This window comes from Podarcis liolepis, assembly GCF_965112155.1.
Source record: "Podarcis liolepis genome assembly, chromosome: 2".
In the NCBI taxonomy this organism is placed as follows: domain Eukaryota; kingdom Metazoa; phylum Chordata; class Lepidosauria; order Squamata; family Lacertidae; genus Podarcis; species Podarcis liolepis.
Genome location: NC_139555.1, coordinates 31,428,403 through 31,446,729, shown reverse-complemented (window position 1 = coordinate 31,446,729; position 18,327 = coordinate 31,428,403). Strand labels below are relative to the sequence as shown.

The following is an 18,327-nucleotide window of genomic DNA, read 5'->3' as shown; positions in this document are numbered from 1 at the left end:
CCTAGAACAATAGGGTCCAGAATGCAGCAGTTTGATTGGTCCACAGGAGCCACCCAATCCAGCTCCAGGTGGAAGTGAATCCGCAACCAGATTGGCCTACAGGAGAATCCCAGAATTAGCCAATCACGTGGGACCCATTGTGTAAATAATGTATATAAAGCAGACATTCTGGGGGAACTTTCATTCCTCTTCACCACTATGAGCTGAATAAAGAGCATGAAATCCACTCTTGACTCCAAGTATATCATGCAGCAACGTTTTGTTGCAGGCCCCACCTTGTATACTTGTATATGTCTAGGAGTGGTCAGTGTGATGCAGCAGCACTGTAGATCAGCCCTCTTGACACAGGCCGGGTAGGGTGGCAGTGAAGTTGGGGCTGCCGGGACCCCACCATTCAGGCACTTCCGCTGGTATGTCTGCACAAACCTGACCTCACCACCACAACCCCCATTTGCAGGAGCAAAATTCACTCCATTTTCAAAGGAGCCGCATTATGCAAATATGTGTGAGGAAGTACTTTCTGAGACTCACTCTGCATTTTTACAACAGCAGGAGAAAAGTGCATTTGAATCCGAGGAGAAGGGAGGGATTGCGGAGTTGTTTCGCAGCACACCGCCGTTATAACCAAAAAGAGGCAGTGAGAAACTATGGAAACAGGAGCTATTCAGGAGGTATGTTCCTTTCTAAGTGGGTTATGCTGCTTAAATCATATCTGAGGTCGCTTTGATCTTACATACTTTGGCAGCCAGGACACAGATCCAAAAATAGTATCCTCGAACTGAGCTGAGAGTCTGCATCAATGGTTGTTGTTTTTTAAATGCATTGGAAAGTACAAGAATTGCTACATTGGGTAAATCTTTTTCTGAGTATAATAATAATAATAAATTATTATATCCCACCCATCTGGCTGGGTTTCCCTGGTGTGAGCAAGATTTAAAGATCACTTCTCAAAAATAGTTTGTTTGTTTTTGGCCAGGATGGGGGGAATTACCTGGCTACGAAAATAGCTTCCCCTGAATTTGTGCACGGATTTGAGCTTGTGTCTTGTAACTGGATGATATCAGTTGCCTTGGGATAGCTGTTCTGGAGTCAGTGCTGAGAGTGAATATGACTGACCTCCACCTAAATCCCAGCACGGATTTGTTTATTTGCAGAGAGCATAGTTCCCTATGTCAGGGTTTTCTGTCCCCCCACCCCGCCCCAGCTCATGGAGCAACCAGTGGCCAAGGAGGAACACCTGATCTGCTCTACACTTTGTACCCAGAGGCTGAATTTGGTCACATGGCTGGCTCTTCTAACTAGTTGCTCTGCAGCACAGAAAACTTGGATGTAAGAAGATACAGCATAGGCCACATCTGAGCCGGTGACATGGGAAAGTGGCAGGAAATGACCAAGGAGGTAAAGGAGGGGGTGGAAAAAATGGTATTACTTCTGTGTGTGAGAGATTTTGAAAGATCTTGTTTTGTGTGAGTTTGGTGGTTACAGCCAGGAAAAGATTTGAGACGTCCTCTAGAGAAAAAGAACTTCTAGAACAGGCATAGGCAAACTCAGCCCTCCAGATATTTTGGGACTACAACTCCCATCATCCCTGACCACTGGTCCTATTAGCTAGGGATGATGGGAGTTGTAGTCCCAAAACATCTGGAGGGCGAGTTTGCCTATGCCTGTTCTAGAAACTGTGTTACACTGATGCTGACAAAGTCTCCTTTAAGATGAAGGTGGCAAACCCCTGGCCCCTCCAGATGTGGATGGGTACTCATCGTCTCTGACTGTTGGCTATGCTGGCCGGAGCTGATGAGAGTCAAACAACACCCAGAATACTAATCATTAGTCACCCTTGCATAGAGGACTAGCAGATATATTGCTTTTGTGCATCAGATATGTGGAAACGGAAATGATATACACAAGGGAAAATGTGGGAGGAAGAACTGTTGGGCAACGTTCGAAAGATAAACATACATTATCCTGAAAGCAGAGATACAGTATGTCTAAATCGAGCAGCTGCATTTCTCAGGGTGGTCTCAGCAATACCCAAATCTTTGCAGGGTTGTGTTCAATATGCACAACATCAATGGGAACTTTTACCCCTAAGGTTTCTTCCTAGCTGTGCAGGGTGGGGTTGGTTCATTTGGTAAGTTCTCCCCAGGGACGCGGACTTATAAAAAATATTGGGGGGCCCCGGGAAAGCTCATGAATAATAAATAAGCTCATGAATATGCAAATAAAGTGGCGCCGCCTCCTCGTGAGCGAATAGGGGAGAGCGTGCTGCGCCTATTAATCAGCTCCGAAGGAAATTGGGTGGAGCTTTTGCTCGGGAGGGAGGGCAGGAGGCATGCAGCCCGACCCTGTGCATTTTGGGCTGGGGGAGCGGCGGCGATGGCGCTCTGCTGGAGGGGCGCCGGAGATTATTGGGGGGGCGGAGCCCCCCCAAACGAATTTTTGAGGGGGCTCGGGCCCCCTCAAGCCCCATGGAGTCGGCGCCTATGGTTCTCCCCTGTCCCCATCCACTGCCTTCCTGACATGGATCCCTGCTCCATGAGAGCCAGTGTGGTGTAGTGGTTAAGTGATCTGGTGAACTGGGTTCGGTTCTCCGCTCCTCCACATGCAGCTGCTGGGTGACCTTGGGCTGGTCACACTTCTTTGAAGTCTCTCAGCCCCACTCACTTCACAGAGTGTTTGTTGTGGGGGAGGAAGGAAAAGGAGAATGTTAGCTGCTTTGAGACTCCTTTGGGTAGTGATAAAGCGGGATATCAAATCCAAACTCTTCTTCCTTTTTTTTTAAAAAAATATTTTTTTATTGGAAATTTTATTTACAACATAACACAACCCCCCCAACACAGAAATCCACCCCCTTCAGACACAAACATAACAAACAACAAGCATAATTTACAACAATACAAACAACCAAATAAAAGACTTCCTTTATCCTGTTTCTGGCATCCTTATTTACTTCTTATAAGCTGTTTCCTTTATGAATAATCATTAAGATTTTCCTAATTATAACTTAAATATCCACAAAGTCTCCTGCAGACATTGATGGAAACAAGTCCAGGTATGAATTTTAGGGTACTGTTTTGTGAAGCATTCTCTGCATTTTCCCCATGCTTTTTGAAATTCTTGTCTAGTTTGATCTCTAATTGCCTCTGTTAATCTAGCCAGTTCAATATACTCTAACAGTTTGTCTTGCCATTCCATTTTTGTTAGCACAATTTCTTTTTTCCAGTTTTTAGCAATTAGGATCCTTGCCGCTCCTGTAGCACAGAGGAATATTTTCTGATCTTCTCTTGCTATACCTGCGTCCGTTATCCCTAGTTGAGAAGCTTCTGTATTTTTTATAAAGTTATACTTAAACATTTTTTTAAGATTGTCATATACTATGTTCCAGAAGCTTTGGATTTTTTCACAGGTCCATCAAACATGTATAAGTGTCCCCTCTGTTTTACCACACCTCCAACACAGATTTGTTTTTGTCTTATACATTTTAGCTATTTTGGTAGGTGTTAAGTACCATCTATAAAACATCTTGATTAGATTTTCCCTCATTACTTCACAGGCTGTAAATTTCCTGTTCTTTCTCCATAATTCTTCCCATGCTGTTAAGTTAATGGTTTTCCCAATATCTAAAGCCCACTTGATCATTACCTCCTTGACCTGTTCGTCTTTGACCTCCCACTCCAATAATGTATCATACATTTTTGATATTACCTTAGTTTTGTTTTGTAATAACACTTTTTCTAATAATGAAGGTTCGTTTGAGAAACCTTCTTCTTCTTCCATGCCGTGCCTGTTATTAAGTAAGAAATGCATAGCTGCATGCTACTTACTTAGCAATGCTTCGTTTGGCACCCAGTCTGCCTGTGTTTCTACTCAGCGCCCTAGTCACCTTACTCTGAGTGAAAAGAAGGCCACTGTGGCTGTGCAAGGTGCCTTGCTTCCTCTCTCTGCAGGAGCTGGAGAAGCAGTACTCCCCTAGCAGGTGGTCTCCCCGGCTGGATGCAGATGCTGTGATTGAGGCTCACGTACAGGCAATGAGCGAAGGTAAAGGGTCCCTGGGCAGTCCACTACCTGGCAATAAGTGGGATGGGAGCGGGCAGATCACCAAGGGGCCACTAACTTCCAAGAGATCTCCCAGGGCCTGATGGTTGTTGGCATTCTTGCAAAGAGCCCTAGAGTTGGTGGACCTGGTTCTGATCCAGCAAGAAGGGCATGTTTATCCTTAAGCAAGACTGCAGACCCAGGGTCACTGAACATGAATCAGTTATGCTTTAGCAGTTAAGCAACCCTGAGGATGCACTCTGGCCACAGAAGTTCTAGTGGGCCAGCTCACCTCCAGTGCAAGAGAGGGCAAAATCTCACAGGAGGTTCTGAAGAGGGATTGGAAAGAAGGCACTCCTTTGGAACTTGCAAGGAAGGTTTCTTCCCCTTGGGACTGTATTGCTGTTGTTTAGTCGTTTCGTCGTGTCCGACTCTTCGTGACCCCATGGACCAGAGCACGCCAGGCACTCCTGTCTTCCACTGCCTCCCACAGTTTGGTCAAACTCATGCTGGTAGCTTCGAGAACACTGTCCAACCATCTCGTCCTCTGTCATCCCCTTCTCCATCTGCCTTCAATCTTTCCCAACATCAGGGTCTTTTCCAGGGAGTCTTCTCTTCTCATGAGGTGGCCAAAGTATTGGAGTCTCAGCTTCAGGATCTGTCCTTCCAGTGAACACTCAGGGATGATTTCCTTAAGAATGGGACTGTATAGAGGTGGCAAAGCCTACCTCAGTTTTCCAGAAGGTTAGAAGGATGCCATGAAGTTTTGAACGAGGACAGGCACCAACAATCTGAAAACACCTCTGGAGTGTGGTAGGGCAGCCCAGATGTGGCCAGGCAAGCTGTGGACTCCCATCTCTCTGTACCTTCCTCTGCTCTGCAGGTACCCGCCGTGCCCAGATTGGCGCCCAGACTCTGCTGAATGTGCCCTACGGGTTGGGCGAGGGAGAGAAGCTTGATGTGTATCTTCCTAAGGAACACACTGAAAGTAAGAGTACAGGAGCAGCATGGGAATGATCGGGAAGCTGGGATGTTGGTGAAGTGCTGGTTGTGGCGAAGAGCCAACGTCAGAAAGCGAGGGGTGGTACATTAGTGGGAGTTTGTGCTAAGTGATGGTCTTTGCTGCCTGGTTCTTTCTCCCGTTTGCCTTTTCAGCCTTCCCCCTGGTCCTCTATATCCATGGCGGCTACTGGCAATTCCTGAGGTGAGTTGTGCTGGAGGTTGCCTAGGCCCTGGTTCTTTGACTGCAGGGCCCCAGTGGGATGATGTCCCACCTAGCAGAACCATTTGGGACTGCTGTTCTCTTTCTCCTCCTCTAGCAAAGATGCTTCAGGCTTTGCTGCGGGGCCCCTAGCGACCCACGGCGTCGCCTTGGCTGCAGTTGGCTACGATGTGGCTCCCAAAGGTACGCAACTGTGGTGTAAACCGTTTTCCTGTTCTGCTCTCCTTGGCATCTCATGTCTAACCTGGATATTGTGGTTTGTGCTTAGGCCAGCTGGAGGTAATGGTGAGGCAAGTCCGACGCAGCGTGGCCTTCGCAGTTCAGCAGTACACAGGGATCAGGTAGGAGGTGCAGACAGGGTGAAAACACAGAGCACCTTGGGGAAAAGAGACCATGGGGCCTGTCATACCCTGCTAAAGCCCTACAGGGTTGATGGAGGCCCTGGATAGCTTTTGAATTTTGACAACTGGCAATTCTACTCCATCCGACACCATTGGAACCTCTCAACTGCTCATTTCAACTGCGTCTCATTTGCCTTTAGCGGTGTTTATCTGCTTGGACACTCAGCAGGGGCCCACCTGGCAGCCATGGTGCTCTCTACAGATTGGGCAGAATTTGGTGTTGTGCCAAACATCAAAGGTACTGTCTGGGAGACACTGATCCCGTTCCCGCCCCCAGCTCTTTTTACATCCTAGCATCCCCTCTTTCCCTTGCCCGAACTTCACAACCCAACTTGCACCAAGCTGGAACCTCAGTAAGACATGGACTCTTTTTCCTTCCCAGGAGCCTTTTTGGTGAGTGGCCTCTATGACTTGGAACCCATCATGGACACCTATGTCAATGATGTTTTGCACATGAGCCGGTGAGAGATGCATCTTTGAAAAGGAATTCTCAACCCATGTAGGGCAGAAAAACTGCAGCGAATCCCTTGGGAGCCCCCTACCCACCAACATGTGGCCTAATCTTGTTAACAGGCCACGGCAGGTTAGCAGCATCTGTGTCGCCCAGCACAGCAGCCCCTCAGCTTCCAGCACAATGCAGTTCATGAAGGATCATGTGAAACAGTTTAAGGTAAAGGTAAAGGTAACCCTGACCGTTAGGTCCGGTCGTGGACGACTCTGGGGTTGCGCGGTCATCTCGCTCTATAGGCCGAGGGAGCCAGTGTTTGTCCGCAGACAGTTTTTCCGGGTCATGTGGCCAGCATGACTAAGCCTCTTCTGGCAAACCAGAGCAGCGCACAGAAATGCTGTTTACCTTCCCGCAGGAGCAGTACCTATTTATCTACTTGCACTTTGACGTTCTTTCAAACAGCTAGGTGGGCAGAAGCTGGGACCAAACAACGGGAGCTCACCCCGTCGTGGGGATTTGAACTGCCGACCTTCTGATTGGCAAGCCCTAGGCTCTGTGGTTTAGACCACAGCGCCACCTGTGTTGCCCAGCAGAGCAGTCCCTCAGCTTCCAGCACAATGCAGTTCATGAAGGATCATGTGAAACAGTTTAGCAGTCACCTATTAAGTTGAATATCTTTGACTTAGAACTTGACAGCATGCTGGTTGAGCAAACATAGGGATATGGTAATTTCTTTGAGACACACAGTCACACTTGTAGATCACCCTTCCTACTGTAGTCTGACTTTAAAAAAAGTAAAAAGTAAAGGACCCCCCCCAGACAGTTAAGTCCAATCAAAGGTGACTATGGGGTGCAGCGGTCATCTTGCTTTCATGATGAGGGAGCCGCCCTTTGTCCACAGACAGCTTTCTGGGTCATGTAACCAGCATGACTAAACTGCTTCTGGTGCAACGGAACACCATGACAGAAACCAGAGCGCATGGAAATGCCTTCCCGCCACAGGGGTTCCTATTTATCTACTTGCACTGGCATGCTTTCGAACTTCTAGATTGGCAGGAGCTAGGACAGAACAACGGGAGCTCAGCCCCTCGCAGGGATTCAATCTGCCAACCTTCTGATCTGCAAGCCCAGGCGGCTTGGTGGTTTAAACCACAGCACCACCCGCATCCTGGTATAAATGCATAAAAGCAGAGTTATTTATTGTTTGTTATACATTGCGGTTTCCTAAATATCGGACTCTTTATCATTATTCATACAACCCCACACTGCTTAATTTCGCCATACCATATGATCGCATGTATGTTTGTTTTACCCCCCCACGATAGGGAGCCATGGTCATGCTGGCTGGGATGCTGGAATTAAGAGTCCAACGATATTTGGAGGGCTAAATATTCCCCTCATGCACACACACATGCATTGCCTCCTCTGCACTGTGTATCAAATAGATGGCATGGCTAATTATTATGACCATTATTTATTAAATTTGTATAACGCCCTTCATCCAAAGATCACAGGGCTTTTCAATTTGTGTACACAAATACTGTTCCCCAAGCACCCATCATATGCATGCACACCAGGCCTTTCCAAATTGACACTACTTGCTTCCCCATGTATTTGAGGGGTAAAGGTAAAGGGACCCCTGACCATTAGGTCCAGTCGCAGACGACTCTGGAGTTGCGGCGCTTATCTCGCTTTACTGGCCGAGGGAGCCAGCGTACAGCTTCCGGGTCATGTGGCCAGCATGACTAAGCCGCTTCTGGCAAACCAGAGCAGTGCATGGAAATGCCGTTTAACTTCCCGCTGGAGTGGTGCCTATTTATCTACTTGCACTTTGACGTGCTTTCAAAATGCTAGGTTGGCAGGAGCAGGGACCGAGCAATGGGGGCTCACCCCATCGCGGGGATTCGAACCGCCGACCTTCTGATCAGCAAGCCCTAGGGTCAGTGGTTTAACCCACAGTGCCACCCACGTGCTTTCAAAATTCTGCTCTGCCTAGAAATGGCTGCCTTCTTGGCTTATCAGCAAGCCAGCCCACTCTGCCTCTCTTTCATCTCTGTATGGTTTGTGTCTCTTTCCTCAGGGAGGTGGCCTTACAGAATAGCCCTTTGAGGTGTGTGCCTAAGTTGGAGGGCAGGAGAAATTGCCAGGTACTCATCACTGTGGCACAACATGATTCTCCCGAGTTCCACAGACAGTCCCAGGAGTACTTTGAGGTGCGTTGGCTGATGTTCGCCATGTTGAGTTTCTCTTTAATATTTGGTGGAATATAAGTGGTTTTTAAAAATAAACAATAGAGATGCATCCATGGAATCAAATGATGTGCATCCACACTCCTACCCGTGTATTTAAAGAGCCACATGTGCATGTGTGAAAGGTGAACACTACCTAAGACAGGTGAGGGGAATCATCCTCCCATCATCCCTGGCCTTTCATCATGGCTGATGGAAGCTGTAGTTCAGCAACATCTGGAAGGCCAGGGGTTCCCAATACCTGGCCTAAAACATTTACTTAATATTTGCTTCATACTTCTGGTCTCCCATCTCCCGTTGCTCTTCATTATGAATCAATGAGACCACCAACCCCATTCCTCCCAAGTCTCTGCCATCTGTCAGAGTAATGCATCTCTTAGGGTAAAGGCACTTGCAATTACTGTGGTGAGGACAGTTTTGTTAAAATCCCTATTGCTTGCCCATAGGCTTTGCGTGCAGCTGGCTGGAGTGCCTCTTTGCTGGACATTGGAGACACAGATCATTTTGATGTCATTGAGAAGCTCTCCCAGGAAGACTATTTTCTCACCCAGGTAAAGGTAAAGGGGCCCCTGACCATTAGGTCCAGTCGTGGCCGACTCTGGGGTTGCAGTGCTCATCTCGCTTTACTAGCCGAGGGAGCTGGCGTATAGCTTTCGGGTCATGTGGCCAGCATGGCTAAGCCACTTCTGGCGAACCAGAGCAGCGCATGGAAACGCTGTTTACCTTCCTGCCTGAGTGGTATCTATTTATCTACTTGCACTTTGACGTGCTTTTGGACTGCTAGGTTGGAAGGAGCAGGGACCGAGCAACAGGCGCTGGTACAGGGGTGCAAATGAGCTGCAATAAAATGATGGTGGCTGTCAGTATATTTGTCACTTGCCATGTGTTAGGAGTAATGCTTCAGGGAGAGCATGACATGCGCTGCATCTCCAGAATGCTGCATCAAGGAGGACTGCTAATTGTAGCTGAAACAAACAGGACTTCTGCATATATCCTTATAACTGAATGTATAAGCTTTGCCATTGTCATGTAATGTCCAAATCTAGTGTGAAGTCAAAAATGGAATGGATGATAAAGCCTCTGTCATGCAAATATCCAACAGCATGGGAGCCACTTGTAGTGTGATTTCACATTACTATGGAGCTTAGTGTGAAAATATTCCAACAATGTGGCTGAGACTGATCACATGGGTCTTCAACATTAGTTGTGGCACTGATCAGGTGGGGGAAATCCCTGAATTTAGACACACCCATGCATCTGGAATATTCACACACTTACCCCAGCAATGTGGAATATACATGTGTCTCTGAAACACAAAGGAGCTAAATACTATGGAATTTGGGAAGTGTGTGGGATGTAGCTCCTTCTTAGGCCAACTTTATAATCACAACACACTCCCGATGATGAGTGAGAAGCTTCAGTGTTGAACCAATTTGTTATGCAAGGGAAACATATTCTTTCTTGATGTTCCAGGTGATTTTGAAAATGATTTCAAGAGGCTGATAGGTTGACACAAGATGGAACTCTCAGCCTGGAGTCCCCATCCACAGCCATGAGTGGCCATCGCTGACCTTGCAAACCCACCCATCCCAATCCTCCACTCTCTCTGCTGTGCTCTTTTATTTCACCCTGGGAATGGACTTCCTGCCAACTGCAATTTTATCCAGTTAAGAAAGAACTTCAGAAGACATAAATCTATTGAAACCAGAACTTTGAAACATATTATTCCTTGTTGCTTTGGAGGCAATTGACTCTTCAAGAGAGCACACAGTTCCTTTCGCATGGACTGCCTGACACAGAGACAGTTCCTGTCCACTCCTGCGATAAACTCTGTTCCTTCCAGCGTGCTGAGAACATTAAAGTAACACCAACGCATAAATTACATCTACATTGTGGCAGTTTATCACCTTCCCCTTGGAGATAGTCTGAATCAGTGAGCACAGGCATGGCATAATTGCTGCATAAATCACCACGTCTCTTTATTCCGCAAAGGGCCTGAGCTGAAGATGGGCATCTTTCACTAACAGCAGTAACTAAACTTTTATTCAACCTTCTAAATCCATACGAAACTGCCTTATACAGTCAGAGCAGTGGCACTCTGTGCTTGTGCTATGGGGGCCCATGTCTCTACTCCCACGGGCTCAATGCAGTCTTTGAATCAGGGACCCTGCAAGCAGGAAGCTGCTGATTTAGAGCATAGCCAGACTGGAACAGTTCTAAAAGAAAATTGTGGGAATCATGGCAACAACGGCTATAACAACTGTGCTGCGACAGCCGGTTAGTTATGCTCTTGCCTTGGAATGGGCCAAAGTTAAGAAATACATCTCAAGACCTTGCGTAAGTAACGTCAATTGTAATGATTATTGTGCCACGACTTGGGGGATGTCAACAGTTGGAGATCAGATGAGTGTTTAATTACCGTATTTTTCGCTCTATAACACGCACCTGACCATAACACGCACATAGTTTTTAGAGGAGGAAAATCCGTAGGCATGCCACTCATAGGCATTCCCTCCACAACACGCACAGACATTTCCCCTTACTTTCTAGGAGGAAAAAAGTGAGTGTTATGGTGCAAAAAATACGGTACTTTCTCTGCCCCTTTTGCATTCAGGTGTTGAGTGCTGCACAGAGTTATGATAACTAAATCCTAAGAAGAGGCCAAGGGCCAGTCTAGCCCAGCATCCTGGTTCACACACTCACTAGCCAGGTGCCTGTAGGAAACCAACAAGTGAGACCCAAACATGAGCACTCTTCCTCCTTGCAGTTCAAAATGCTTTCCTTTCAGCCTGGGCATGCTCCAAGACTCCTGGATTCCAGGCACTGAACCAAGTCTGACCTAATGAAGTATTTAGCCCAGCTTCTTATAATGGCTTTATGCTAACAGAAGCACTTCTGCAAGGCATTTTCATCAATCCCCCCCCATCAACTGCACCCCTCTGTGCCATATGTGCTGTATTGTTCCAGAAGATCCACCAGCAGTAGAGGTACTGGGTGCAAGGAGGATCAGATGCTACCCTGCTTGTGAAAGCACTTCCACTAGTTACTACCAGCTGGTGCAAAGCCACCATTGGATACAACACTTGGCTTTTTATTTTTAGAGAGTGTTCTTATACTCTGCAAAAAATCTCCCCCAGATCGGCCCCATTTAGCAATACAGAGTAGCAGAACATAATGTTTAATTTGGCGGAATTAAACTGTGGTTTGCATATGTCAGTACGCCTCACTTCAAAGCACATCTGAAAACCGGAAGTTCTGCGTGGGAGGGTAGATGCAAGTTAAAGCTGATTTTCACAATTCCGATAGCCGGAGCAGGGTACGGGGAGAATCTGAAGTTCCAGTCCTATATACACTTGCCTAGGAATAAACCCCATTTAATTTAATGTGGCATACAAGTACACTGTTAAACTGCACACCGTTCTATACATATTTGAGGGGGAGCTCTGTTGAAATCAGGCTTCGTTTGTTCATTTCTTTTAAATGGCTGACCTTTATTCCGAGACATTGAAACACATGATTAAGCATGTGTTTGTTTAATATATTTATATCTTGCTTTTCCTTATAGCAGTGGAAGGTGGTTCATAACAAACTATAGTATACTATCAAAAGCTACTGTGATCCAAGTGGAGCAGCAAGCCAAGAGATAATAAAACCAAGAAAGAGAGCAACTAAGCCAAGTGCCTGTAATAAAAAAAGCACTGCAGCCATAAACTACATGCTCACCAGAGATCAATCTTCGTGGAATATAATGGGGCTTAAACATGCAGATCAGTCCCTTTAATTTTCTGGCGAAGTTCGCCTCTCTTCCTCTAGCAAAACATGTACTATGAATAGAAAGTGAAACGTTGGTTTGCATTCTAGTGGTGGTGGGGCATTCCCTGATGTTAACAAAATACCTTCTCTTTGCAACTGCTGTATATCAAAAAAACTAACCCTAAATGCTCGATTTCAGCTCCTCGGCGGACTTCTTACACCCAGCAGCAGCAGCCCAACTATCTTTTTCTCTTTCAAACACCCAGCCTCGTTCTGTTCCAACAGCCACTGAACAAAATTTTGGGGATTTTTTTTTTTTTGGGGGGGTGCATTACGACGAGAAAAAGCCCACCAACCTCTGTCTGTTTACTCAGGAGCAAGTCCCAAGTGTGTCCTCCTTAATAGGAAGTTAGGATCGCGGCCTATTTTAGTGAAACGATTTTACACGTGCCTTTAGCTTCTTTCTCCATCACGCGAGAAGCGAGGTTTCTAAATCCATATTATTATTATTTTGTTTTGTTTCTTCTGCCTCTAACTTTCGGAAATACAGCCTTATTTGCCTGTTCCAGCAAGAACAACGGAGACCTCATAGAGGCATTTTAAAGAATTCGTCCTGTCTTGTGTTTCTGGTCTTTAAAACGTGCGCAGTTTTGCCTCTTATCTCCTCTAACTGCATTTTATAAAGAGGGAGAACTACAACTCCCGGCATGCTCAGCGAATAGCAGCCGATTTCCCGTCATCCTTTGCTCGGCCGTTGTTCTGACCGCGGTGTTTTGAACGTGGCAGGAATGGAGGGGGAAGCTGCTTCTGCGGGTCCCCAAGTTCGGCCGGGATTCGAGGAGTTTCTGAAGGAGCACCGAGTCGCCACTTTCGACCAGTGGCCCTTTGCCTCCGACTGCTCATGCACTCCAGACCGGGTGAGGGACCCATTTCTCCCAGCCAGCTTGCCTCCTCATCTACTTCCTGCATTCCATGCATAATTTTACACACTTCTATCATGTCTCCTCTTGGTTGCCTTTTCTCTACTAAACTAAAAAAACCCAAAGTGACCTTCCCTATCAGGGAGGTTGCTCCACCCTCTTGATCATTTTGGTTTCCCTTTTCTGGACCGTTTCCAGCTGTTCAATATCATTTTTAAGGTGAGACCATCAGAACTGTAAACAGTATTCCAAGTGTGGTTGCACCTTCAATTTGGAAAGCAGTATTTTGATACAGACATTTTTATTTTTAATTCAATTTGATTTATTTTCCTAATGATCCCTAGCTTGGCATTTGTCTTTCCACAGCTATCACACACTGGGTCAACACCTTCATCAGATTATTCTCTATAGCCCAAGGTCTTGTTCCTGGTCAGTCACTACCACTCTGGACCCCGTGAAATACACATAATTTTTGTCCCTAATGTGCTGCTCTTTACACTTGCTTAAACTGAATTTGCGTTTCCCACTTTGCTGCTTATTCATCCAGTTTGGGGAGACCCTTTTGGAGTACAGTGGTACCTCGGGTTTCAAACACCTCGGGTTATAAACACTTTGACTTACAGACTCCGCTAACCCGTAAGTAGTACCTCGGGTTAAGAACTCTACCTCAGGGTGAGAACAGAAATCGCACAGCGGCAACAGGAAGCCCCATTAGTTAAAGTGGTACCTCGGGTTAAAAACGGTTTTAGGTTAAGAACGGACCTCCAGAATGAATTTAAGTATGTAACCAGAGGTACCACTGGACTTCACAATCCCTTTTAGTTTTAACTACCCTGAGCAATTTAGTATCAGCGCAAACTTGCCTACCTCACTGCTCACCCTAACTCTTTGGATGTGTGATTGTTGAATGTACACTTGTTGAACAACTTTCCTCCCCTCTCTCTTCCCAGATGGCAGAAGCTGGATTTGTTCACTGTCCTAGTGACAATGCACCTGACGTGGCCCAGTGCTTCATATGTTTTAAGGAGCTGGAGGGATGGGAGCCGGATGATGACCCTATGTAAGTATTTTGTTGTTGGATCTGCTGACTTGCAGTGCCTCCAAATAAGTGCTCGGGATAGGCATATCTGCCTTTTTACCAAGACAGAACATAATGTTTCACAGATGCTACAGGGATGAAGGAAGCAAATCTGCAAGCTTAATATAGGGTACAAGTAATTTAGATGGTTTGTCCACATCTTCCATCTTTCATTTCCTTTGTCAAAAGCCCAATATGGCTACTTTAGACCCAGGGAGACCACTTGTCATAGGCAGATTACATTTATCTAGTTTATTTGATCTTTGAACATCTGGCTACATTTAAGCAGGTGGTTAGATTATGCAGTACAGTGGTACCTCGCAAGACGAAAAACGCGCAAGACGAAAAACGCGCAAGACGAAAGAGTTTTCCGTTTTTTGAGTCGTTCCGCAAGATGAATTTCCCTATGGGCTTGCTTCGCAAGACGAAACGTCTTGCGAGTTCTTGCGAGTTTGTTTCCTTTTTCTTAAAGCCGCTAAGCCGTTAATAGCCGCTAATAGCCATGCTTCGCAAGACGAAAAAAACGCAAGACGAAGAGACTCGCGGAACGGATTAATTTCGTCTTGTGAGGCACCACTGTATAGTGTGGACTGCATTTGCAAAGAGTGAATATTAAATCTGCTCCATGTTCCTGATGCCACACTGCACAACACTAATCAGACCAAATTCCCCTGGCTGCTCTGCAAGCCAGTAATGCTAATAAGGGCTCTCTATTGACTAGCCTCAAAGGCAGGTGTGTCTGAAAACTGCCTGCATAGCTGAGTCTGGTGTTTCCTTGGAATGAGATCAGTGGAGTCATGGTTTTATTTACACATTTATTTAAAAACCTAAGCATAGGGTGGAGGGTCTCAAAGCATTAATACCCCAAAAGATCTTGCTTCCCCATTCTGTTACCAGGAAACCCCCAACTTCCAGTACAGCACACAGCTAAATGTGTCTCTCATCGGCTTTGCAGCGTCTCCCAGTTCTTTTGCTGGCTCACATAGCAGTTCTCTCCAGTGCAGCCCCACCTTCCTGGCCATGTAAGTCGTTTCTCACTTAGATGCCACTATTAAAACCCAGCTCCTTCCTCTGAAGTGCATATCAAGGCACTAAAAATAGCTATCTGAGCTTCATCTGCAAATGAATTTGCTTGATCACTTTCCCAACCTCCCCCAAAATTTATAAGATTATCTACTTCCAAATATAAAATGTCTGCCCTGCGCATACAAAAAACAAACAGCAGCATAACACCTTGCCCTTAGGTAAAGGGACAGGGACAGGTTAAAACAGTGAGAAAGTTCTGTGTCCATATTGGCAGCAAGTGGTTTGCTTTGAAGCAGGCCTAACCTAGAGACTTAGAACAAGCATCCTATACTGGACCAGTGGTGGGGTAGTAAATTTCTACTGATTTCCCGCCCCCCCCCCCTTTGGAAAAGGTTCTGTTTCATTAGTAACAATGAATGGATGCCAGTAGCAACTAAATATTAGGGAAGCTTGACACTTTCAATGTTTCTGCCTTTGTTTACAAGTAAAAGAAGCATGCTAGATTAGATTACTCTCTAGGGCACGAGAAAATTTTCCTACACAAATTGCCCTAATTTTCACAGAAAAATTGAACAATTCAAAAATTTGGTGGAAAGTCTAGGGAGCAAGGAGGGATGTCATCTATTCTACTTTAATTCAGGAGATCAGATATGTTATTTCAGAAGTTATTACAAGACCAGCTGGTGCTGTGCAATCCACTGCTGAATGTAAAGCTGGCACATGACATCAAGCGGTCTTAAACTGAGCAGTGTAAACATTTAACGTCTTCAAGAGAAAGGCAGTTTCAGTAGCTGAATTTAGGGGTGAGCAAACTTTTTCAGCAGGGGGCTGGTCCACTGTCCCTGAGATCTTGTGGGGGGCCGGACTATATTTTGAAGAAAAAAAAATGAACGAATTCCTATGCCCCACAAATGACCCAGAGATGCATTTTAAATAAAAGGGCACATTCTACTCATGTCAAAACACGCTGATTCCCGGACCGTCCGCGGACCAGATTTAGAAGGTGATTGGGCCGGATCCAACCCTCGGGCCTTAGTTTGCCTACCCATGAGTTAAAGCCTCTAAATCCGTGTAAATGTTGGGCTCGTATATGCTACCTTTATCCCTGTAAGATTTGTGAAAAGTTTTAAATCTCTTAGTAGCTCTTCACTCTGAACCCTAGAGAGGTCTGCCTTATCCTTTAAGAACCATTGTGCTAATATAGTTTGTCCTTCTTTCTAGGGAAGAGCACCGGAAACACTCTCCCAACTGTGCATTTCTGGCTCTCCAGAAAGATATTAAGGACCTGACACTGCAAGAGTTTATGAGACTTTGCAAAGAGAGAATGAAGGCCTTGGTCGTAAGTATGGTTTGCAGGGAGCTGTGAATGTACTCAAGCTTTTCCTGCTCTCCTGTTCTCCCTACAACAGTGTTTGCCAAAATTGTGTCTCTAGCAGTTTTTGGACTACAACTTCCACCATCCCTAGCTATCAGGACCAGAGGTCAGGGAATATGGGGATTGTAGTCCAAAAACAGCTGGGGACTCAAGTTTGGGAAAGCTTGCCCTAGTTTCAAAATGGTCATTTAGTGCCCCACCCTCCTCCACACCAGATCATACATAGTCTCTTGCCCATAGAACCGCCTTGATTTGAAGATAGTGTTCTTCACTGGTTTGGCTGCAACTGTGAGATCAGTTTGGCTTTCCCTGCTGTTGTATGGTTTTCCTGCTTGCTTCTCAAAGTGAATAGCCACTGCCCACCCCTACCTGCAGCAAAGCCCTCCTCTTGTATTCCACCTTACAGCTCAAACACTTTCCTTTTCATTAGTTATAACAGGACTTCCTTTCTGTTTTTCTCCTAGAGAAAGGAAATTAACCAGAAAATTAACGACTTGGAAAAACGTGCTGAGAAGACACGTAATGCAATTGAATTGTTGCGTATGTAATGTTCCCAGTGTACTATCTCCATTGAATACAATGAGGCTTAAACATGCCAATCAGTCCCTTTTATTTTCTGGCGAAGTAAACATTTGCCTCTCTTCCTCTAGCAAAACATGTAATATGAATAGAAAGTGAAACGCTGGTTTGCAGTCTGCCAGTGGAGGGGAGGGGAGGCATTCCCCGATGTTTACAAAATACCTTCTCTTTGCAACTGCTGTATATGAACAAAACAAACTGACCCTAAATGCTCAATTTCAGCTCCTCGGCGGACTTCTTACACCCAGCAGCAGCAGCCCAACTATCTTTTTCTCTTCAAACACCCACCCTTGTTCTGTTCCAACAGCCACTGAACAAAATTTCTGGGGTGTTTTTCTATGGGGGGGTGCATTACAACGAGAAAAAGCCCATCAACCTCTGTCTGTTTACTCATAAGCAAGTCCCAAGTGTGTCTTCCCTAATATGGTTAGGATCACGGTACTATGCTGTGGTAGCTCCTGAGGCAGGGCTGTTTGGAACTTAGACAAGACCCAAAGGCCTCTTGACTGCGTTCCTGCATTCACACCTGTGGCTCTGGTCAAGTTGCACTTAAGGGCTGAATGAAGATATCTGCAGCTCTCCACTGATTTCTGTGGGTTATCCTGCACATTAGGACAATAATGCCAAATATATAGATTCACTAAGGTAGTCTAATTTAACTGGAATGTCATAGTAATGTTAATGTCATATTAAAAAGCTCAGTGAAAACATCATTACTGTGAATTATTAGGATGAGGCGGGGGCAGGGAGTACCAAATATATGGTATGCAAATCTGGTAGTTCTAACTCAAAATGGTCATGACATAGAAGGTGCCTAAAAAGGATGTGCAGTACAGTCCTACTGGTGGTTTTTTTTTATTCATTTGCACTTATTCCCCCATAGGCACAAGAATGAATTACACAAAAAATGCTGTGATTATAATCTTATGTTATATATATAAAATTACAAAATCCATAACAATTTTAATACAGAAAAATAAAGTCTGTGTTTTCAAGAAATGAAGTGTGATGTGCACTTCTCCTTTGCCATGCACACCTTGTTCTGTTTTTACTTGTAACATGATTTTTATGCACAAACATAACTGAAAAAAGAGAATGATTTGCACTTAAATTGGAATCTTCACACTAATGGATCCAATACATTTGCAGATGTTTTCATTGGGGCCACCAGGACTAATGATTTTCTTTTTTCTTCATTTTTAAAAAACTTACAGTGCTATCATTGCATATTACAAGTATTG

General features: G+C 45.4%; 2 protein-coding genes across 5 annotated transcripts; both read left to right on the top strand.

The window, feature by feature from the left end:
* The first annotated feature begins 885 nt into the window (after positions 1-885).
* On the top strand, positions 886-10,234 carry AFMID (arylformamidase). 4 transcript variants are annotated; one of them, XM_083486999.1, is made up of 11 exons: positions 886-1,398; positions 3,948-4,038; positions 4,919-5,023; positions 5,191-5,239; positions 5,355-5,440; positions 5,526-5,598; positions 5,799-5,896; positions 6,041-6,119; positions 8,187-8,319; positions 8,802-8,906; positions 9,829-10,234. In XM_083486999.1, the coding sequence occupies exons 1-11, from the start codon at positions 1,369-1,371 to the stop codon at positions 9,856-9,858; spliced, it is 879 nt and encodes a 292-aa protein (XP_083343125.1). In that variant the 5' UTR covers positions 886-1,368; the 3' UTR covers positions 9,859-10,234. The 4 variants fall into 4 exon arrangements, with proteins under 4 accessions (XP_083343125.1, XP_083343127.1, XP_083343128.1 ...); XM_083487000.1 differs by having other exon boundaries at positions 1,236-1,398; positions 3,872-4,038; XM_083487001.1 differs by lacking the exon at positions 8,187-8,319 and having other exon boundaries at positions 1,204-1,398.
* Positions 10,235-12,851: 2,617 nt separating this feature from the next.
* Positions 12,852-18,085, top strand: BIRC5 (baculoviral IAP repeat containing 5). The gene is made up of 4 exons (XM_083487011.1): positions 12,852-13,025; positions 13,979-14,088; positions 16,354-16,471; positions 16,972-18,085. Exons 1-4 carry the CDS (start codon positions 12,897-12,899, stop codon positions 17,053-17,055), a joined length of 441 nt encoding a protein of 146 aa, XP_083343137.1. The 5' UTR covers positions 12,852-12,896; the 3' UTR covers positions 17,056-18,085.
* Positions 18,086-18,327: the final 242 nt, after the last annotated feature.